We start from the raw sequence: 25031 nt of genomic DNA, 5'->3' as shown, positions 1-25031 counted from the left end.
ACCTATTTAAAGTAGAGGCTAATTAGAAACTAAAAATCAAATACCTGAAATTTATCAATTTTTCCGTTTTTTTACCGACCGTATTGTGTATACAATAGGTAGGTTATGTGATGGCAACAAATTTTGCATATCGAGTTTTCGGTGGGAATGCACTTCTCCGTATACAATTTCATATACATATAAGCTCAGCTCGACCGCCCGCGAAACCTCGTAACTTTTGGAAGAAATCAGGCATCAGCAACTTGACGTTTACTTCGGGCCAAATATACATTTTTGCGTATATAAAAAAAAATAATCAACCGATTTCATTGAAATTTAATATTAAAATTCTTCTTATTAAAACAATGAACATATAAATTTTTTGAAAAGATCAGGGCTCGAAAACTGATCTGCGGGCCGATTTTACATTTTTCACCATATCTACGGAACGAATTGATGGAATTTCTTGAAATTTGATATTTGAGTTCTGGTTGTTGTCCAAACTAACTGGCGAGCATTTCAGGGAATTCGGGTAGTACAAAGAGAAACTCTACTAAGAGCCAAATTTACAATTTTCTAGGTATGTCAACTATAAGCTTACTAATGTCCTAAAAATTTGAAAGAAGTATTTAACAGACATTGTTGTAATATTCTGTAACACTTTCACTTAACTAGACAATACACATTGCGGTCGGTTATGTGCTGACCACATCAGATTTTTTTTTTTTATACTCGCATTAAACCAAATTTGAACTTCGTTTTTTTTTCTATAATAGATTTTTGTTATTGGTATTGTTATTGCTTGACTCTTACACTTTTTGACAAGTTAATTATATAGTTGTAAGCATAAAAGTGCCAAAATAAAAATGTAAAAATCATTTTGCATTTTGTTTTCTTTGCTTTTTTTTTTAACATAACCTAAAAATTATCTTTTTTTTTTTTATTGATATATTTCACTTTTACGAATTTGGGGCAATTCAAGAAAGTGGAAATAAAAACCTATATCTATATATACCTTAAGGATTAATCTAAATTAATTAATCCAGAGTATACGAAGTCGAAAAAAATACCAAAAATAGTTTTCTTTTTTATTCTTACTACTTCATACCTTATAATTTAATTTAATTTATTATATTTTGTGTTTTTTATTAATTTCATACAATTTTCTTTTTTTTCATTTGAAAATAACAAGAAAAGAAATTCAATAATAAATTTAACAAGCTTTATATATGTAAAAAAATAAAAAAAAATTAAATGTACCATAAACTTTATAATCAGCTCAAATAAGAATTAAGCTCGTCATAACAATTTATTTTTCATTTTAAAGTAGATATTAAAAATTGTTAAAAGCAAAAATACTTAAAATCATTTTATAATTACTAATTACATACTTTAAAATTTTTACTTTCTTTGCTTTCAATTTTATATGGGTACTTTTTTAATCAGATTTTGTGAAAAAATTAAATTTGAATAAATTTATTTTATACTTATTATTATAAGAATAGTGTTCGTACAATAATTTAACTGTAATTAGTATAGGATCAGATTTGATACAATTAGAAAAAAAGATTTAATGTGCTTAAAACACTTAACCGAGCGCAATGTTTATTGCCAACCAAGCAAAACTCAAATAATAAATTTCAAGAAAATCTGTTAATAAATTTCATGAAAATTGTTTCAGTCGAACTTAAGACACACGCGTGCTCACACAGACAGCCAAATCGGCAGACCGACATCTCTTTTAAAACAGTTTATTTACGCTTCCCTACCACGAAGAAGTGAGTTCTTACTGAAAACTCGAAATCTGAAATTTGGCGACAACACATTACCTCCCTTATTGTATGCAATGCGATCGGTAACAATGTAAATACATATAAGTGCCATTTAAGGTGTGAACATAGAAAACATGCGGAAATAGAATGCAAGTGCAAACTGTGCATATAGATGTATCTGGTTCATATATCTGGTTAATCGACTTACAAGAATAATTCAAGGAATTTTAGCTTTTGTATCAATTGATTGTAAGGTTGTTTAACTAAGGTTTAGCTAAAGTGAATGAAAAGTAGTTATATTAGTATATGCGAAAACGAATACATAAAAATTAAAGTAACTTCAGTTTAAATATTTTAAAAATAGCTCTTAAATACAGCAACATTATCGTGACAGCACTATTTAATGGAAAAGTATTACTATTTAATTAAGTATATATACATAAGTGAGTTATGACATTAAAATAAAGAGAAACTGAAACTTACTTCAAATCTAAGTCGTGATATGAATTGAAACTTATTTCTTAAATTTAGAGACAAAAATTTACAAATCTGATGGACGTTTTAAAATTTAGTGTCAATTTTGCCTTACTTTTCAAACAAAATTGAATAATTCAATATATGTATGTATGTTTGTATTTAATTAATTTTTTTCATTGAAAAATATTATAATCAATTATTTTTCTAACACCGTAACGAAAAATTCAACAAAAGCATTGTAAGCACATAATTGATTAATTTATTTAAAAAAAAACGAAATTGTAAATTTCTTGAGCACTTCATTTCTCATTCGAAACTCATTTGAAAATATTCCAAAATGATTTGAAGTAATTTCGCATTTCATTTTATTTCTTTAATTAATTTGTCATTTAAGAGATTTTCATTAAATTAATTTTCCACTAAGTTTATCGCCATATGGAACTATATTTGTAGAGTGTATTATAATTTTATTACAACGTTTGTAACATTTAGTATAATTTTTCAAAGAAATCACAGAATGTTCTTTTATGTTTTTAGCAATTAAATATTTAGAGACAAATTAATATATTTCTTCCCTATATTCGGACGACATTACATACGTCAACTGCCTTAATAATAGTACAGGGAAATCGTGTTTTTTGCATCTGTATTGAAAACATGCCGTACACAGTTTCTACAACTTCATTTCATCACAGAATATAACTAATATAAAACAATGAAGCTCTGTCTTGTTTCCCGTATTTCCCATACGATAAGGAATTATATCCGCACTATTGCAATCTCCTTCGTACACGATTTCTATATATATGTAGAATCTATGTATATTTGTACTGCTATCGCAAGAGAACTCAATTAACCCTATACTTATTCTCATTTCCATTAAACTCCAACTCAAATAAAAAAAACACAATTAATTGTCAATTACTAAAAGTACATAACACTATTGTGTATGAGCTAATTAAATAAATTTTAGACCTAGTTTCGAAAAGAATTAAAAAAAAAATTTTTCGCTTATTTTACTATTTTTCAATTTTATATTGTCCCTTTTTTATTTTCATGTTTCCAGTTCAATTAACGTTTATGTTTGCTGTCTGAATTTTTTTATTCGCGAAATTTTAATACGAATAAAATGCTCTGTTTTTTTTTAATATATATTACATAATATTATTATTATCATTATTTTAAAATTATCATTTAGCTTATATTTTCAAGTATAATTAAATTTATTTAAAATTAATAAAATTATTGTTAATTTGCATTATCATCAGAACGCGAAACAGAAGCAACTTGAATTTTTTTTTTTTTGCTGTTCATAATATTTTTTTTTGATTATGCAGAACATTTTACACAATTTTGCAAACAAGAGTATGTACGTACTTACGTACATATTTAAGAATATTCCTTATCTCTTATTTCATTTAAAATTTATTTTTTATGTATAATCGGAAGAGTAATAATGACGGTATAAAAATGAAATTATTAATTTTTAGAGCCTTTGCACAAACTGTAAAATATTTGAGCATTTTATTCAATAAATTTTTATGATGACTCAAAAATAAATTTCTTAATATTAGTTAAACTGATTTTTCACTAATGAATATACAAATTATTATTGATAAATGGAAATGTTATAATAATATTATTATAATTATGCTCACATATGTAAGCTACACAATTTAAAGATATTATTAAAGTGGAAATTATAAAAAAATTACAATATTTTAGCAATGTTAATAGGTTGTGCTTACAATGCCTATTGTGAGTTAATATTTTTATTACTTTTGAAATAAAATGACTGTTTATAATCGAAAAAAAATCTTGAGTAAGGGTTTGGTATTTTTCTTCTGCGAGGGTTTACTGTATTCTTGCAGTGATGATTAAGTACTATTTTTTTCAAAAAAAAGAAAATGGTGAACATGTGTATCTTTTCCGGCAGGATTATAATGCGTAACGTATACGGCCCAATAGCAAATATCTATATCCAAAATTGAATATACCTCTCTTAAAATAAACCAAAGTTTTAAAATCTCTGATGTATGTAGGCTTACTGGTGTTTCAACTCCATTATAATACTCGTGTATTTATTATACTATATTTTTAAACTGTTCCGTTATCTATATACATTTAATCGTTGTGAACATAATGGTAAAATTTACATTATAAATTTAACATATTTTTTGTTATAATAGATTTTAAATACCTAAAAGAAAATTATTCAAAGAATATTTAATATACATACGTACTCGTATAATTTTAATATACTCGTATATTCAAAATTTGCCAAATAATTACCAAATTAACAATATTTTTAAATAAAACTGATGCACAGGACTGTATCAATGAAAGACTCATTTCATATGGTATTCTCTGAGCAATTAATTTTTGGAAATGTTAAGTTGAACATTTGCATAACAGAAGGGAGACGCTATTTTGAACGATTGCTGTATATTATTTTAAGTTATTGAAGAAAAAATTTTGCTACAAAATAACATTTGGAGTTCTTTATTTTCCTCAATATAGCTCATAGAGAAAGCCCCAATTTTGGCCTTTCCACATTATATTTAATAATTCGCCCGTCTGACACAGGCACGGTGCTATACAATGGCATATATAGCAGTGCACTTTAATACAAGAGACTGTTTAAAAATTTTGGTATTTGAAAAAATTTGAAAACAAATCGAAATAATTGAACATTTTAACATAAATATATTTTGGTAATATTAATTTTGGTAATTCTTGTTAAACTTTGACTTATTCCAGTCAAAAGTCAGTATTATATGAATTAAAAGTTGGTCACACTGAAAATTTCATATAATAAGTAAGTTCAACTAGTAGTATACATACCTACTATTTATTTAAATTTATTATTTATGTACTTTTATGCTTTTCAATTTGAATATGCCTGTACCATGTTATATGCTTACTATGCATAGTTGCACATGAAATGAGATGCAATTCTATTTAATATTATAACTATTTTCATTATACTCGTATGCATATATAATAATTAAGTAATTCAATCGTTTATTTAATATACAGACATACATACATAAAAGTAAATGCACAAGTTGTAATCAACTTAAAAATTAATGAAAGTTGATATTCAACACTTTTTTTTTTTTTATTAAAAATTCATAGACCTGATGGCATGATTGTTACTTTATAAATGTAATCATAGTCATTTTAGTTAGTATATACTAATGCTATTGTTAGTATTGTAATTTACATAGTCTGATACTAAGCAATAATTATTATTTGTTAATATTATTTTTTATTTTATGAAGTCTTATAAATTCTTAAGTAAAATTCAATTCGGTCTAATAAACTTTCGATTAAAATTAATAAGTATATTATGAATTTTTTTTTTTAGAATTTTATATTTATATATACATACATATATGTATATGAATATAGGAATGTTGGTGTGTTGTAAAATTTAAAGCTTAAAATATTATTTATATATTTTACGTAGGCGATTGAATGTTGGTATTAAATTTTTATTTCAATAATAAAAAAAAAATTGTGCATGAATGCATTACACTTTTATTTTTATTTCTTCAATGCATATACATATACATATACACTTACTAATTTTAATATAAATTGATATGCACTTAAGATTTGTGTAATTATTTAATTACAAAATCAAATATGCCTTCATTAGATTACTTGTATTTAAAAATAAAATATATTTGTTGCTATTAGAGATTTAATTTCATTGCTTTATGTGTATGTATATACTATACATAATATTTTTAAGTTAGAAAATGTTTCAAGTAAATGTTGCGAAAAAATTACATACAAAATATTGTTATTGATATCATCAACTTTATGATGATTTCAGAATACCTGTGATGACAATATTAAAGTGAAATTTAATATTTGTATACAGAAATTATTTCTACGTCTACATAAGCACAAACTGCCTTAGATACGTCTCACTGTTTTTTAAAGTGAGACCGTTTAAATAAAGCCGTTCAAATTTTATCATTTTATTCTCAATCATTGTTAGCGTTAAAATTTTTTGAAGTTTAATTTTTGCTGGATAAAAGAAACCAATTGAATATCATGAATTTTTTAAATAAGAAAAATATTTTTCTAATTGTTAGGGTATAGTATTTAGAAATTAAGCAAAATTTGACAATTAAATTTGACAAAATTATCAAACACTTGTAGGGCTATATCTATAAGTATGTATATATATATACGAGTTACCTTCTATTTGTAAATATTATGTATGAGTTAATTATTATATAGTTATTTCTTACCTTTTTGTATTCACAATATTGTTACGATTATTGAGGTAGTCCTCAATCCATTAATTGTCTTCTTTACTTCTTCATTTGTTATTCCAAATTCGTTCTCCAACTCCTCATTGACTTTTTACTTTTCATAAACATTTTTATAATCTTTATAGATTTAATATCTCGCAAGCATACTTTGTTCTCGAATGAATCAATAAATTGAATTGTCGATTCGAAATAAATCGTCGCCAACTAATTTTTTTTTTTTTGAGACATTTTTAATATAAATTTTCGAACATTTTATAAAAAATCATTCAACTAACATAAATTAAAAATAAATTTTGAAATACTAAACTTTACTGACCACAATTAGGTGTTGATCACAAAAAAACAGTTAATAACAAAAAACAGCTCACAACGCTGTCAAAAAGTTTGATATAAGAATTGGACAAAACTCTATTTTTCTCGTTCGATTTTGTTTGATTCAATTGGACGTTTACACATCAAATTTTCATCGAATTTCCGTCCAATCATATATAAAATCGTCAAACTTTGCTTGATATACATATAAACACAATCTTACGCCTTTAGTATACACGAGTACATATCAATGACAAATTTTTCGAGAATGTTATAGTGAATTAATGTAGAATTCATTAATTTAGTTTTAGTTCTCGACAGTGTGAAAAATTTAGAATGAAACGCAATCCAAATTAAAAAAATTAGCATTTTAACTTAAAGTGCGTTAAAAAAGGCCGTATAACATATTGGTAGGCCGAATTTTGCATTCTTTTCATTTTTAAAATTTTAAGAAAGAGTCCATTTTCTCATTAGTTAATTATTAATTTTGAGATTATTTTTTTAAAATTATATTATTCGCTTTGGTAGGCTTCATTACAAAGTAACCAAGTTCTCTTAAAACTGTAGTCAAAATATTATAATTAGATTATTGCTTGTTTACCAAATAAATTACACAAAAAATTTTAAAAATATTTTTACTAATTAAATTTGAACTGTAAGTACATAGAAGAATTAACAAGAATTTTTCATTAATATTGTAAACTAACACTATGAAAATAGCCTAACCAAATTATAGCCTCGAAATATTTTTTCCTCGTTTTTTTTTTCGATTTCATATTTTTTATTTCTAAATTATATTTTATGCATGTTCTTATACTCGAAAATCATAATGGTGAAACCTTTTTTTTTTTTTTCAAAATTTTTTCAAATTATCATCTAATGAAGTGTAAAAAAGAATAATGTTATTTATGTTGGGTCAATGGTTCTTTAAATACCTATATAAACTTTGCATATTATAATCGCTGGTATCATGAACTTTTAAAGAGTTTAACTTATTCTTCTACACCTAAATACATATAGTAATATACATATAGTAATTTACGATATTATATTTTAATAATGAAATTATATTTAACCTACTTGCAAGTTCATTTTACAGTTGATTAAATTTAACATCATATTTTATGTTTAGAAAAACGAAAAAATACCAAAAAATAGAAATTAAAAAAAAAAATTATTGCATTTTAGAATTATGAAAATTTTCAAATCATGTTAAAATTTTACAATAATTAAGTTAAAATTGTACGTGTTATGTTAGTAGTTTTGAAAATTATTAATATAACACGTGTTAGGAATGTAGGGGAGGAACAGTGTCTTTTAATTTGAACAGTATATAAATAATTGTTGTAATCGATAGAAATCAATGTTATTAGTGGCCTAGGAAATATTTAATATGTAGAATATAAACTTCAAATACACATAATTTTGTACATATAATTTTGTGAAAAGTAATATCGAATAAAAAAATTTTATACGAATTTCATTTCATCGGTAATATTGTATAAATAATTAGAGAAAGTGCAATTCTTCCATAGGGAAAGATTTGACAACATTTTTATTACGGTGCACCTTCTCGATGTTCGTCATCATAGTAAGGATTATGGTAGGAATGAGCCGACAACTAGAATGTTGTGCACCACCAATTCCAACTCTAGTTATTTTGAACATTATATTGGAAAGGGTGCTCTGAAGTCTATACTTTCTAGGAATTTGAATTGTGTTTAACTGCAGGTTAAATATCAGTAGTATTTTCACTAAATTCTTTATTGTTTTTGCTATTTGTTTTTTATTTTAAGTTTTGCGGAGCTTAATCTAAAATATTTTCTTTTGTGTCTCTCATACTAATAAAATCTAATCTCTACTAGTTCTCCGCCATTTCTTTTCCTTTTCGGTCCTCATCAAATGATGACGATTTTGCTAAGTAATATCTTATAGATGAATTTTAATGCGTTTAAATGATGATTGTTTTAGCTGTTTCGTATACAATATAAATTTGCATTATAATTGATGCTTGGCCTAAGCAATTTGTCTGATTAAATTAGAAAATTCAGTAAATTTAATATATTTCTTGTTTCGATAAATTTTTTCCAAATTGTAATCCCAATTTTCTAAAATTTTTTCAATCAGCCATTGTGTTTAAATATTTATATATAAGTAAATATGTGTAATGAGTGCGAAATACATACAGATTTGTAAGAGCATTGTAATTGTAATAATATTCCATGACATAAATAGAAAACAGTTCGGTTCCCTTAATTACAATTTTGAAGTCAATTTTTTTTGCAGATTTTTTGTTATATTACTTATATAAGAGATTACAAAACGTTCCTAGTAATATTTAATTTAATTTCGAATTAAATTTTCGAATTCACATGCAAATGATACAACAAATACAACATCAATATACATAAATTCTACATACGAACATTATACAAAATTCTACATAATTATGTACATACGCATATTTACAACCTCTAAATTTAACATAATTAAATAATATAAAAATTATTTAATTTTTAATTCACACCTTTTCTTTAATAATTATTTAAAATATATTTACATTATTTACAAAATTTCATATAATAAAATAAATTACGAATTTCTCATAAATCACAAGAAATTTAAAATTGAACGAGAAAGAGTATAGTTGACCGTCAACTCTGTGATACCCGTACGAATATGTTATCCTATGTGCGAGTAAATTTTTGCAAAAAAATGTAATTTATGCAAAATTTCAGTACATACTGTGTACTTTTTGTGTACAAAATTTTAGTACTTTTCAATATTTTCTAAGATACGGCCAAACAGCTTTTGAAATTGTACGACAGCTACCACAAGGAATCAAAAAATTTCAGCGATTTTTGTCAAACACATTGGCCCTACTAATATATTCGATCGTGTGCAATTTCGAAGTTTCCGAGATATAGCCAAATAAATTTTGAAGTTGTATGGACATTTACTATGATAAATCATTTGTAAAAATTTAGTGAATTTGGGTCAATTAGTTTTTGATTTACCGTTGGGACGGACGGATGGACCGACAGACGGACAGATAAAGCTAAATCAATTCAGAATTCGACACTGCTCAAAAAAATATACTTGAATTATTTTAGAACATTATTTCTTGTGTTACAAACCGTAAGGCGAATTTAGTATATACCCTTCGAACATACGTTCATACGGGTATAATTAATATATTTTATTTATGTTAATCTTATTTATTATTGAATAATTTCAAATTAATTGCTATTATTCAATGAATTTTTAAATAAATGAAAACTTCTAATATGGTGCCGGTATTATTAATGTTAATTAAATTTTAATTAAACGTATGTAAAATAAACAATTTTGCCGATCCTAAAATGAATTTTTCCAAAGAATCACTTTTATTGAATAATATAACACCTTTTATATTATATAATTATGGTATTATTTGGAATTTTAAATTCTTAATAATATTATTAAGATTTTGGTTTATTGAAAAGAAAAAATGTTATTTTGAACAAGATTCTTTAAATTAATTTAATTATTTTGAAAATATTTTGATCCGGATATGAAATTTAAAGGTAAATTGGAACATACCTGATAGCTGTTAAGGAAATGCTTTATTGTTTACGTAAGGACGTCTCTTGGTATTATACCAAAATTTTTGTATAAAATTTGTATACGTATAGAAATATAGACCGTATTCCTGGAATTTTTTTGGGTTAGTGGAAATATTTATTTATGAGTGTATTATGAATTTATTAACAAAGACTGTTAATTAATAATTTCGATAATCAAAGGCATATTACTATTTCTATTATAATAAATAGAATAATATGAATAATATTTACACAGAATAATTTACATATTTAGAACAGTGATGGGACGAGCGTTTAAATAATATTATAAATAAATGAGTTGTAATTTATTTTGCTTTACTGTAGCAATGCAACCTGTTGAAGGAAGATGTACAAGTTGAGAAGAAATTTATTTTAAGAAAAATAAAATAATTTTCATTATAATATTGTTATAAACTCATAAAATTGAATTTATAATTTCATTTAATGATCGCTTCCATTTAATTTCTCCTTTAATTTCTTAATAATTCTCTTTATAAAATTTAAAAACAAATTATTAATTATAATCATTTTGAGTATAATAAATGAGTGCATTTACTTAAAATTTAATTCTTGTTTTTCTTATCAGTATTATATTTTGAATTTTAATAGCTTTTCAAAGCCATCAGTTAAGTTCATTATACTTTAAAGTTCACATTGAAAATTATTTAAACGACAATTTTTTTTTTTTTGGTTTTTTTCTTTAATATATTTTTCGCTTATATACATTATGTATGTATGTATGTACACATGTGTACATAGGTAATAAACTTTTAATTTTTATTTTTCTCTTTTTCCCATCGTTACACCAAATGTTACGTAACGCATGACAAAAAAAAAAACAATTATGATTTCAGTCTACATGCACCAAAATTCAGTTATTAATAGTGTATTAGTTTGTAGTTTGTGTTTTATAAAAATAATTTTTTTTTGTTGAACAAATTTGCGGCATATTACTTTTATTGTGTTATTTTTTATATGAATGCCATTATCATTATCCGTTTGTAATCATTAAATTCATCACTTATACATATTATACACATCCATACGTACATATGTATGTAGTATATTTTGAAGCGCTAGCATAAAAATATTAATTTATGAAGGGATTACAAAAGAAGAAAAAAGTGAATTTTAGTACCTACCTAATTTTACAGTTAAATGAGGTAGGTAATTGCTATAAAAGCATAGTAAAATTTTAAAAATAAAGCCCCCTAAAAATTATTCACTATTCTCTTTCACACATGTCCAAAATTATTGAAATGCTACTGTTCATTCTTTTTAATTTTTTTTTAAATATATTATGTACAGTAGGACCTCTATAAAATGTATCAGGATTTTACAATAAAATTGATTACCGCTAAAGGGTTGAAAATTTTCAAATCCATAGTTAATAATTGTACACACAGAATTTGGTTCTTCTCAAAATTAGTGTTTTCTTTCGTTTTATATGACAAAATGAATTTAATACACTTGCAAAACACTTCTTTGTTATAGATACCACTGCCATGAATTGTTGTCCGTGCATTAAGGAGAACTTTAAGTGTGATCGGAATTCGTATTATAGAGGTTTAACTGTACTTATAGATTAACTATAGATATGCATGTAAATACTCAAGTATTATGCATATTATTATAGGATTACCAAACTTGATGTTATTTGTTATACACCTGAGACTTAAACTAATATGTTATATTGGATATAAAAACTATTACAGCTTAATGTGATTGAAACATTGAGAAATTTTTATAAGAACTGAAATATAATCAAAAACTGAAGAAGGAGATACACAAATGTAGAAGACAATGCAATATTTTTAAAGATTTTAACCCTTGTCTGCTAACATACTTAATAAGATGCTGGAACATGTTTAATACATTTTTATTTAATGTGTACTTTCTAACATTGTTTTCTATATATTTAAAATTTTATTTTAATTGTGAATAGTTTAAAAATTATCACTTTTTTCTTTTTATATGATTTTTTGGGAAAATATAATAACATTTTACGCGTTTGGGTAATTTTTTTTTACGCAGCCAAATGCAGACTGGTTAGAAATAGAATTGTTAATTTCTGTTTATAATTTAAAAATATTTCAGAATTAAATAAACGTGAATTCAATGTAATTTAAATAATTTTTGTTTGGCAACTCTAATGAATATGTTACCAACCTTTTATATTCATAATATATGAAAACATAATACAGATTTTATGCCCATAATATTATGTTGATTGTTTAAATTTCTATCTGATTTATTTATAAAGTTGGCACATACATACATAAATACATAATTTATTTTATGACATATTTGGACTCTAAAATACAATTCAATTATTCAGTAGAAATTTTAAAAACTTCCGTTCATTATTTCGAGTATATATTTTTTATATTTTTTTTTAAATGTCAGCGACCCTATTAATGTTGATGACTACTACAGAAAAACAAAAACAGCGTAACTTTATACGATTGAATTTATTTTTGAAAAATTCTTTATGAAATTTCAAAATATTGTATTTGCCTTTTTTTTTTTTGAAATTTATTGATAATTTTGCGTATCAATTTTCAACATTTTTCGACATTAAGTGCTTAAATTTTAACAAATAATCTTTAAATACCGAATTTAAAATAAAAAAAAAGCTCTACCTGTAATATTTAATAAACGTCGTAACACGCGTATGTATTACATATATGTATGTATGTATGTATATATATATGAACAGGTACATTTACTTAATATGACGTGCTCAATCTGCAACAATCTAAAAATTTATTTTTTTTTTTCTTTAATTTAATTTTTTTCTTTCGAAATTTGATGAGGTGGAAAATTGAGTTTTTATTATTTTATGAGGTTTAAATTAATTTATTATAAATGAATACTTATATAATAATTATTTATCATATAATATGCAAGTTTTAACAGTTATATAAGATGGTAAATTAGAAGTAGAAAAAAATTTAATCTATATTAAATTTGGATTGCATTGGATAAAGTTAACAAAAAAATAGGTTAATCAAGCATTGAAGATTTTCTTTTATAAATATTTTTGAATCCCTTCCAAAAACATATCTTTTGAAGTTTTTATCTTCATTGGAACGGAAGTTATAAGCAAAAAAAAGTAGGTATTTTAAAATTTCTCCAAATTTTTCAAATTAACTACGAAACGGTTCCGATTTGACAATATGTTCCGAACAAAAAATTTTAATCATTTTCGACTATTCATCCAATGGCATATAGTTCATAACTTGTTGCTGAATCACCCTGTACATATGTACATATAATTATTTTCAAAGTATTAGATATAAAAAAGTTGTCAAAATTTTGTTATACGTGCACTTTTTTAAAATTAAATATTTTAAATCAATCCCTCTGCGTATACTGCAAATGCACTATATATTCATTCAATTGCAATTATCAAGACTATAAAAATTAAAAAAACTGAAATATTGAAAGATTTATTGGATAAAGTCATGAAATTATTATAAGCTTTGTATAAGTTTCCTTCACTTTTTATACAATACAAATTTGACAAAAATGCAATAGAGTATAGAGGAGGAATTCGTACTCGTATTTGTAGGTTTTACCAAATCAAATCTTGTATATTTAAAGCTTCAATTAAAACTATACTTACGAGTAGAACCATACTTAATGTTGTAGAACTGAAAAAAATGAACATATTCTAAAAACATTAGTTATTGAAAGTTTAATACATTAGTGTCATATAGAACATTTGTTGATCATATTTTTATATCACATTACAATCGTTATGCCTTATTAATTTAAAATTATATAACAGAATTGAAAATAGAACCTGAGACATAGGCAAAATTCTAATTACAAATAATTAGTTACATATTCTTATATATAAGCAAATTTTGAGAATATTCTTTAGGAATCAAGAGCATATAGCACATTTCATTTCTAGCTACTTTAATAAATTGAAAACGTATCCAATGAGAAAACGTGAATTCAATATTTGTCCTGAGACAAATGAGTACTATAAGAATCCTGAGCAAATAAGTTTGAGTTTATTGATCAATTCATTGAATTTACAATTTAAGTTTACAATACCTGCATTTTGGATTTCTCAAATTTTACCTAAAATAGTGAAATTTATAAATATTTTAAAATGTAAAAGATATTTACCTTTAAAATTTTTTTCCTTAATTTTTTAAGGCATAATGTAAGTGCCGTGTTGTTACAAAATTAATAGCCAATATTATAATTCAAAATCCTATTCAAATGTTTTCATAATTTAGAATAAAAGCGCTTATTTTTAAAATTTGTGCAAATTTTATTTTTATTGTCATAAATTTATTATTAAAATTCAGATTGTGTGCATGTGCTCATGTACCGTACTGTGAAAAACTTTCATAATTTTGTAAAATTTAATGCCGGCTTTTATTTAAAATTTAATCATTATTGGAAATAAAAAAATAACAAAAAAAATAATATAAAAATCTGATTAGAATGAAATTTAAATGGAAATAACAAAGTTAATTTATTTACACATATTCAAAATGCATAAGTACTCAAAGTCCTCTTACTTTGTAATGCCAGTTTCCAATTTGATTCAAATGAATGAAATGGAAATAAAAAAAAATAAATCACAAAAAAAAAATATATATATTTTTTTTATTCTTGTTTTCTAACTGTTTGAATTGATGTTCTTTTGAAACCTTTGGGGCAATTGGCACACGCACCCACTACTAAAAAATAAAAATAAAAAAATTAAAATAACATTCGGATAAGCCGTACATAAAAATTTATTTTGTATTTGTAAACATACCATTCAACTTAAACCTTTTCTTTTTAAAATACCATGTTTAACCATTCACTACTCACCACACCAAATATAAATATGAGTTTCAATAAAATGGGAATATAAGAAAATAAAAGAAAGAGTACAAATTAAGTAAAAATGAAAAGAAAAATAATAATGTTATTGAAGAACAACACTTGAAGCAAGCCGGTTTATTAGCGAGTGAGAAAGAAGAAAAGAATTTCAATAAAAAAAAAACAAAAAACACAAAAACTTAAATATGAAGTTCATAATTCTTTGAATGCTCTTTGAATGGGTCGAAGTCGAATTTGAATTGGCATTATTTTAAATGTATTTTTAACAATTGTCTAAAAAAAATTTTGAAAAAATTTGTTTATTAGTACTCTGTCCGCCCTTTCGTCCATTTGTCTGTTTACAAAGCTAATATTTGATACTATATAAATACTAAAAACCTATATTTCTATAAAAGAAAATTTTCACTTATCTCCCCCCCTCTCCCTAACACCATCTAAAAGTTGTTAACCTTCAAATTTCTTAAAACCCTCATTTTTTAATTGTTTATTGAAACGAAGCCACAAATTGTTTTTAAATTCTGCGAACGCAAAAAATCAGTGGCAAGTCTTCTTCAACCGCGTCATGATATGTAGTTGTGCATGGAAATGATAAATCTAAAACCTGTGTTTTTCAAGTTTTTTGGTATCGTTTTTTCTCTCGGTCGATAAGTTGTTGAAGCCTGAAATTTAAAAATTTTTATTAATAAATAATTTATTTTATTAGAAGAAATTTTCCACTTTCATTCCCTTTCCAGATATCGCCTCCCGAAATTTGTAAAATTTGAATTTTCGGTTCCTTATATTTCCCAAAATGCAAGTTTTTCCAAATTTCTATACATGCAGAAAGTTAACCGTACTCGTATATGCCATGCCATCAAAAAGCATAATTACTTTTCTTAACTCAAACAACTAACCTATAGATTTGATGCTTCGATATTAACACTTCATTCAATTTCCTTTTTTTTTTGTTGTCTCATCCCAAATGTATGCAAATATTTGAAATATTTTGATAGCATTTTCATTTGTTCAAGGGAAAAGTGCTAGATTACAAATTATTGGTTTAATACAAATTTATTTTCTTCCTTCTTTGTTCATAAATGTTGCTACATTTATATTGAATTGCAACAATTTAAATATAGCAATATAGAATTGAAGATTTTATATAAATTTTTTGTATGTTCTTAAATATTTTTATGTTCTACATTTAATAAGATATTAAAGTATTTCGCAAACTTTAAATATACACGAAATATTATAAACTTACTCAAAGGTTCTGTTCCAAGTAACACTGTCGTAAAAAGTGAAAGAACGTTTTGAGTAAATCAAAATTAATGTTTAAAAAACACTATTGTAGCTTTACACTCTTTTCTTTATAATGCTAGAATTTTATGTAACGTAATACTCATATGGTTACTCTTAAAGTAAGACTACATGGAAACTTGGATTTCTCTCAACATAATCTATTGATAACTCTTGTATAGGGTGCTGTAATTTGTATATGTTTGGTTTTAAATTTAGTTCTTCTAGAGAATTTTTTAAATGGCTAGCTCTAGTTTTTAAATACTAATCTTTTATTACGTTAACAATGGTCTAATAGGCTAGGATTTGGTCTAATATGATATCCTAATGATGTTGTTAATAATGATTTCAAAAAGATTATTGCTGCTTGGACAGTTAGTGCCTAGTACGAATAAATGATGTTTCTTTTTGTTTTTTGCATATTATTGAATACATGATCACATAGCACGTGTCTGATAATTATAATAATTTCGAAATTAAATTAAGCTACATTAAGAATGAAAAGTTTTCAAAAGTCGATTTAAGCAATTGTGAACTGTAGCTGAACAAATTCACAGTCGAATTATTATGTAAAGTGTTTTGAAAATTTAAAAAATCCTTTAGTATTACCGCTTACGTTCTTATTTCGGACAGTCTAACAATTGTCAAATTTATGTTTAAATAAATAAGGTAATACTTGTAATTTTATGAGACTGTCACTTGTAATCACTACGTTAGTAAAATATTAATGAGATATTTTGAGGATTACTGATAAGAGAACATTTCGGTATATTTAAAATTTTTTTAACACCGTTAATCTTTATGAGTTTTTGAGTATAGTTTTTGCTTTTTATGAATTATTTTCTCTTATTTATTCATTTAAATTTTTATTTTTTCATAAATATTATTCTGGTTAACGTTTTTTAATGTGCCATCACAAATTCCTATTTATTAGTGATATACAAAATAAAAAAAATATATTTTAAATTGACTTTTATTTTGCACTTTTTTAACTTGATTTAATTCAGAACAATAAAAAAAAAAAGAGAAATAAAAATTTGCGACAATATTAAAAATCTCGCAATAAGAAAACCATTGCACTTTGCTATACGGAACATGGCGAGTGTTTAAGCTATCTTTTATATTACAAACCGCAATATAAGAGCGTATAAGCAACGTAAAATATACTTAATCTAAAAACACCTACACAAGATATTGTTAATCGTAAATAAAATAATTTCTAACATTTGATGTTACAAAGCTTTGTAGGTAAACCTACCAAAATCCTTTCGGGGATTTTAATGCCTGGCAATGAATATTTCATTTTTCAAAATCATTTTTTAATTAATACAACATGAAAATTGTACTCGTATTGAATGGATTGGAAAGAAATAAGAGAAAATAATAGGAAAAATATTTAAAAATTCCAACACAATTTTATATTTGTAGTAGAATGTTACGCCTTTAAATTTAACACTCGTAAGCATTCTGATATTACATGCATCTACATATATATTTATCTTTTTTAATTATATAGTCTAAATGAAATTTAATGTTTCCGATATATTTTGATTAATAAACTTTAAATATCTTATACAAATCACAAGCTTATTACAACATCACCTAATTTTGATTTTTCATTTTTTCAGTGTTTACATGGGGAAGAAAAATGAGTAAAAAACTTGATATACTAAAACGTGGTGATCTTTTAAAAAGTTTCGATCATAATAATACAGATCAATCGATGACCTCATTAATAATTGGTAAATCATGTACATTAACAAGATCATCAACAATAAATCCATTAAAAAAGAGTAAATCTGGACCAATTGATGCTCAAACAAAAGATTCAACATCAATTTCAAATAAATCAGCAACATTAACAAGGGATAGACAAAATTCAATTAAATCATTTTTTCATCGGATCGGTTCTACTGGCATGCTAAATCATAAATCACATAATATTACAAAAATATCTGATACAAATAATTTATATCGTAGTAGTTCAACAAGTCAACTAAATAGCAGCTATTATAAATGTGATGATCCAACTGATGGTGTTAATTTAATTAATAATAATAAACAACCACCTATTATAAATTCTAATACAAAAAAAGTACATCATTTAAAATCATCAAGCTGTGATGATATTGCAAAAGTTGGTAATTATATTACCAATAATAATAATAATAATAATAATAATAATAATAATAATAATAATAATAATAATAGCAATAATAATAATGGTAATGGTAATGATCAACAACCAAGACGTGGTAATTTTCCGTATGCATTTTTAAGATCAAAATTATCAGTACTACCAGAAGAAAATGGTGGTTCAGTTCTAAAACAACAATCATATACAAATTTAGATCGAATTTGTGATTCATCAAATACATCTGATACAATATCGATAGCTAGCTCAACCAGTCCAAAAGCTTCTAGTACATCGAAAATTACAAATTATTCAAATAAGAATGGTGTAATTAAACGTTATTCATCTGATGATAGTGCTATTAGTAATTGTTCACCATTAATTGGTGATGTATCACGAAATAGTAGTATATCATCAAAAGATTGGGAACCATTCTATCATCGTTTAAGTTCATGTATTAGCTCAAATGAATCTGGATATGATAGTGATAATGGTCGTCATTGCGATGAACCATTAAAAAGGAATAGTATTGTATCAAATTCAATTCGTTTATTTGAGGAAAATTTGATACAAGAAAAATTACAACAACAACACCAACAACAAAGATCAAATAATGAAACTGGAACAGTTCGAAGAAGATTTAAAGAAATTAAATTAATTAAATTGGATTCGTGTGATTTCATTGGAATAATTGTGTCACCCAAAATAATAGTAAATACATCAAATGAACAACAATATCGATATGTTATAATTGAACTTAATCCATTTGGATTAGCGCAAAGGTATAAAAAAAAATATTTTAATAATAATTTATTCTTTTTCATTTTATATTATTTTAGGGATGGGAGATTAAGAATAGGAGATGAAATTGTATATGTTAATGGAAATTATTTACGTGCAATGAAATGTTTTGATACAGCCCAAAAACTTTTAACAACATTCATTGATAATAGTATGGATTTAGTTATATCACATGAAGAAATCTCATTATCTAATAGTGCAGGAATAAATTTTAGTACAAAAATACAAATTGATTGTGATCGCAATACACCAACAAAACAATTTAGAAATTCACCAGAGCCATCACAACAAAATTTATATTATTCTTCAAATTCAAATAATAACTATAATAGCAAAATATGTGAAAGTAATGGTGTTATTAGAAAACGTCTATCATATAACCAAAGAACACATAGTAATGATAGTATAAACAGTTTTGATTTAAGTGGTTTACAAATTGCCTACGATAATGAAAGCTTAAATCATTTACAAACTGATAATGAATCTGTAAAACATATGAGTTTAATGTTACAATCACATCAATATGATCATAGAAGACGTCCAATAACAAATCGTCAATTAGAATTAACACCATTATATAATAGTACGTCATCTGAATATACACCTGTTTATGCTAATAGAATAACAACTCTAACAAATACGATAAGTGATGATGAAAAATGGCAATTACTTAGTCGTAAAAGAACTGAAGCTTTAACACAAATGGAATATTCACAAGTTTTAGGTTCAAAAAATTTAACATATTTAAATGAAAATAATAGTAAATCAGCAATTGATTTAAGTACATTACCTAAAAATTGTCAATCACCATCGCCATCATCATCATCATCATCGTCAACATCGACAACAAAACAAACAAATTCAAATTTAACACTAACTAATGAAAACAATGCCATAAATTTAAATGCTACTAATAATATTAATAATAGTAATAACAATTGTAATTTAAGTAATTTAAATTTAAATTCTCATTCAATTCAACAATATTCTACTAGCAGTAACGACGATAATAATAATAATAATAATATAAAGACAAATATCAAAAATAATTATACAAATTTCAACAGCAATAGTAATGCATATCGATCATTAAGATTAGGAAACTTTCGTTTGAGTTCCTGTAGTTTGAATTCAAGTCGTTTAAGTTTATGTTCACAAAATGCTACTGATTTTTCATTAATTGATCAAGGAATCAATAATCGAAATGATTCCATTACATCAATGACATCAAGATTAGCAACAGTTTCACCTACACCAACAATATTATTAACTAAAACTAATAATGATAATATTATAATTGGATCAGATCAATGCTTAAATAATGAAACTAATACGAATAATATTAATAATAAGAATATTAAAGAAAATAATAAAATTATTAATAATTTTAATCAAGAAAAACAATTAAAATTATGTAATAAAACTAATAATGTTTTCAATAATGCCAATAACAACAATAACAACAGCAATGTTAATAAACAATTATTGAATGATAATAATAATGAAGCATATAATCAAATAGTAAATGGTATCAGCTGCGATTTAAATGCTAACAATAGCTTAAAAATTACTAAAGAAAATGGCGTTCACGACACTACTGAACAAGATGGTAGGTTAATTTTAATAAAAGTGGAAAGTATTATTTAACTATAAATATATTTAACTCAAAAGTAAATTCTAAAAGTACAAAATATTTGTTGCAATTAATCATAGCTATAAATTGTTTATTTTACACACAATTTAATTATTTAACATACAAGTATACTAAATATTATATTTCGCTATAATAAAAATACCAAAAATTTTTATAATTTCTATAAAGCGAAATAGAAATTAGGATTTAAAAATATAAAGTAATTTTTAAAAAAAAAAAACTAAAATTCACAAAACATTTTATTAAAATACTATATAGAATTATTTTAAAAATATTATATTTGTAGGACTGGGACGATGTATAGTACAGACAATTACATTTTTCAAAGGACATGGTATGAAGTCATTAGGTTTTAGTATTGTTGGTGGGCGGGACTCTCCGAAAGGTATGATGGGCATTTTTGTGAAAACGGTTTTTCCATCTGGACAAGCATCTGATGACGGAAATCTTTTAGCTGGTTTGTTTTACTTAAAAAAAAAATAACTTATATTTTATAATTTAATTAAATTTTTATTTAATATTTTCATGAATTGCGTTTATAACAAAATCGATATATTATAGGAGATGAAATTATACAAATAAATAACATATCAGTTCAAGGAATGAGTCATGCAGATACTATTGGTTTATTTAAAAATGTTCGTGAAGGCCCAATAATTTTAAAAATTTTAAGGCGAAGGTAGATTAAGATTCTATAATTCGAGTTGTGTACCTATATTTAATTTTTACTTTTTAATTCTAGATCTTACAAACCAAAGCTGTCAGGAACATAACATACCATTTTAGCGAATACAAAATATTTTTTTTTAATAATATTACTTATTAAAAAACTAATAATTATATACATATGTACCAATATATTTATTAATATTTTATATAAATAAATATACTGTTTTTTTTATTCTTGTAAAATCAAATTTTCTTTGTACATAACTATAAAAAAAATTATATCAGTTTTTAATTCTAGATTATAAAAAATTGTAGCAGAAAATTTCAATAACAAATAATAGTAACATAATAAGTCTAATTAATATTAATATATACTTCATATGATTTGAATTTTATTTAGTAATAAAATAATAATTTTATTAATTTTATTATTCGTATAAAACTAAAAATTATATTTTAATAAAATTAGAAATTAATTTAAAGAAAAACTATTCAATTGAATTTGTTTTATTTTCTGTGGTGATTAAACGTTGCTTTTTAACGTAATGTTCCACACGATTTTCTAGACTCTCTAAATTTAATGTAAATTTGAAAAATTAAAATAGTAAAATAGTTTACAATAGCACAAAAATTAAATTTTACTTACCACATCGTTTTCTATTCATAATTTTTTGATATTGTTTTTGTTTAACACCTTGTTGTAAATTTTTTGCTTGAAAATTTATTGCTTCAGAACCGAAATTTCTTTTATAAGCACTCTCTAAATCTTGTAACATTTCATTAATCATAGTGGCTCTTAAAAAATTTAATTGGAATATTAAATAAAATTCCTTGTTTTAATATAAAAAAATACTTTATGCTAACAATACTCCACTCCGACTGTATAGTTTGTATCAATCTAGTTAAATTTTCTTTATTATAAATCCATTGTGCAGTGGAAAGTTCCTCTGTGTCGCTCGATTCATTAATGAGACTTTTTTCCGAAGAATCACTAACTATAGTATTTTCATTAATTTTTTTATTTAAACCATTTACATCGAATTCACAATTATATAAATTGAGAGGTATTCCACTTGCCACACCATACTGTGGTTTACTAAAATAATATTGAGAAAAATAATATGTACATTAATAAGAATTTTATTAATTCTTTTCTTTACCAAGGATTTTTTTCAATATCTAATAATTCTGAAATAACTGAAGGGTCTTCATTTTTTTCACCTATTAACATTAAAATTGACATAATACAACGTATTTGATGCCATAAAAAAGCTTTTCCTGTAATTTTTAAATAGTACATGCTATATCCTGTATCTTTTTTATGTTCCGATTGACAAGCATGTATGTCTGCATATTTAATTGACCGAACAAAATTAACAACTCCATTCCCTACATCCATTTTGCACAAATTTCTAAAATCATGTACTCCAACCAAAAATTTACATCCTGAACGCATTCTCTATTTAAAAGTAAGGAAAAACCTTACAATAATATTAAGGTACTAAGCTAAATTCATTTATTATTTTACCTCAATATCAAGATCACCTTTTGGAAAAAAATATTTGTACGTTCTTTCATAACAATCGAATCTAGCACTAAAATGTTTATTTTTTAATGGCATCCATGAAATGCATTTAATATTATTTGGAAGTACTCTAAAATAGTTGACAATTTTGTATTTCAATATATTAGTATGCTTAAAATTTTATCTAAAATTATTATATTACCTGTTTAACATATTACAATAGTCGATTTCATGTTCTAAGCTCTCTTTAGTCATTTGTTCCTCCTCTGGAAATTTGCTCCTTAAATCAATTGAAATCACTAACATAAACAATAAATATGATGTTATTGTTTTCGATTTTTCGCATTTACTTAAATTCACTTACCAACCTTGGCAAAAAGCACTAACTTCCTTGTCTGTGCGTCCACATCTATTGTAATTTGAAGTTTCACGATTTTCAATTAAGCATGTTTTTATCAACGCTCTAAATAAATGAAATTCTATTGTTGCAGTAGTATCTTCTTGACTGGCGAACCCTTGGTAATCCCAACCAAAATATAAAAATTTTAGCAAAACATGCCTTTTATAGGATCTTTAAAAAATTGCTTCTTCATAATTTTACGGCTTCTAGAATTCAAAATGGTAAAACTTACTTGTTAAAATCAAATTTCCTATTATTTTTCTCGTTTAAGAATTTTGTTTGGTTGGTTTTTTCAATTATATTTTTTAATTGAGAATTGTGTGCTCGTAATTGCACGATTTTTTCAATTAATTCACATTTTGACAATTTATTCAAATCGTCTTCTAACATTTTTACTTTTTTGTTTACTTGATAAAATTTTTTCTCCTCCATAATTTTATTCTTAAGAACAATGCCTTATTAATTAAACTTTGTTAAAAACTTGATTTTAATAAAATTTTACAATTTAATATATTTGTTTATATTGTCACAAAAAATGCGGAATGATTGCTGTCAAAATTTAATGCCAAAAGAAATATGACAGAAGTATGGATGTAGAAAGCACGTAAGCACTGAATAAAAAAACAACCCATGTCTTTCAAAAATTAATTTTTATTTTTATAAATTTTAAATGAAATTTTCATTTAATTCTACAAAAAGTTTAGGATTTAAGTTAAATAAAATATAAAATCTGCCGCTGTATACATGTATATGGTGATTAATTGAATTTTTGTGAGAAAGTGTTTTAGTACTTCAGGATAAATTTTGTGCTAAAAATTTGTACTACATATGTGATGTGAAATATATTTTTGCAAACGGCAATATTGTTCGAGTATCGTTTTTCATTATTATATTTTAAATTTTTAACTTTATAATATATTCACAATAGTTTTTTATGTGTTGCTTTGCTATTTACAGCTACTTTCAAAGAATTTCTATTTTTTCAAAAAGATAGAAAATAATCCGAAATTAATATTTAAATATAATTTAGAATAAAAATACATTGAGTGTATATTAATTGTAATAGCTATAAAAATTTCCTAAGCTTTGTGTGTAGAATATAATAAAGCAATTTTTTTTGCAAATATAATGTTAAGTTTGAAAAAATGTGAAAATAATATGCTGTTAAGTTCAATAAAAAATTTACATTTTCCACAAATAGAATTAGACATTAAATCAAGAAGTAAAACTGGAATTAGTGCGATTGTGGACATTAAATAAATAAAAATTAATAAGTTTT

The 25031-nt window shown here is 24.3% G+C and overlaps 2 protein-coding genes across 5 annotated transcripts in view; one reads left to right on the top strand and one right to left on the bottom strand.

The window, feature by feature from the left end:
• LOC129612557 (putative uncharacterized protein DDB_G0286901) overlaps window positions 1-22158 on the top strand; it is a 142558-nt gene extending 120400 nt beyond the window's left edge. For 2 of the 3 annotated variants that reach the window (XM_055526223.1, XM_055526222.1), the window contains exons 6-10: window positions 18198-19485; window positions 19543-21113; window positions 21445-21615; window positions 21720-21837; window positions 21901-22156. In XM_055526223.1, coding sequence (XP_055382198.1) covers window positions 18198-19485; window positions 19543-21113; window positions 21445-21615; window positions 21720-21837; window positions 21901-21931 — 3179 coding nt within the window. In that variant the 3' untranslated portion in view covers window positions 21932-22156. Of the gene's footprint in view, window positions 1-18197; window positions 19486-19542; window positions 21114-21444; window positions 21616-21719; window positions 21838-21900 lie in introns of all 3 variants that reach the window. The other variant, XM_055526225.1, reaches the window with a different exon arrangement.
• Window positions 22159-22257: 99 nt separating this feature from the next.
• On the bottom strand, window positions 22258-24262 carry LOC129612558 (tRNA pseudouridine(38/39) synthase). 2 transcript variants are annotated; one of them, XM_055526227.1, is made up of 8 exons: window positions 23985-24262; window positions 23717-23923; window positions 23555-23632; window positions 23356-23482; window positions 22988-23286; window positions 22681-22923; window positions 22474-22622; window positions 22258-22398 (listed from the first exon to the last, which is right to left on the bottom strand). In XM_055526227.1, the coding sequence occupies exons 1-8, from the start codon at window positions 24182-24184 to the stop codon at window positions 22316-22318; spliced, it is 1386 nt and encodes a 461-aa protein (XP_055382202.1). In that variant the 5' UTR covers window positions 24185-24262; the 3' UTR covers window positions 22258-22315. The 2 variants fall into 2 exon arrangements, with proteins under 2 accessions (XP_055382202.1, XP_055382201.1); XM_055526226.1 differs by having other exon boundaries at window positions 23555-23651; window positions 23721-23923.
• Window positions 24263-25031: the final 769 nt, after the last annotated feature.

This window comes from Condylostylus longicornis, unplaced genomic scaffold (genome assembly GCF_029603195.1).
Source record: "Condylostylus longicornis isolate FDR11 unplaced genomic scaffold, ASM2960319v2 ptg000075l, whole genome shotgun sequence".
In the NCBI taxonomy this organism is placed as follows: Eukaryota; Metazoa; Arthropoda; class Insecta; order Diptera; family Dolichopodidae; genus Condylostylus; species Condylostylus longicornis.
Note: the sequence above shows the minus strand (reverse complement) of the source record. Positions and strands in the feature narration are given on the sequence as shown.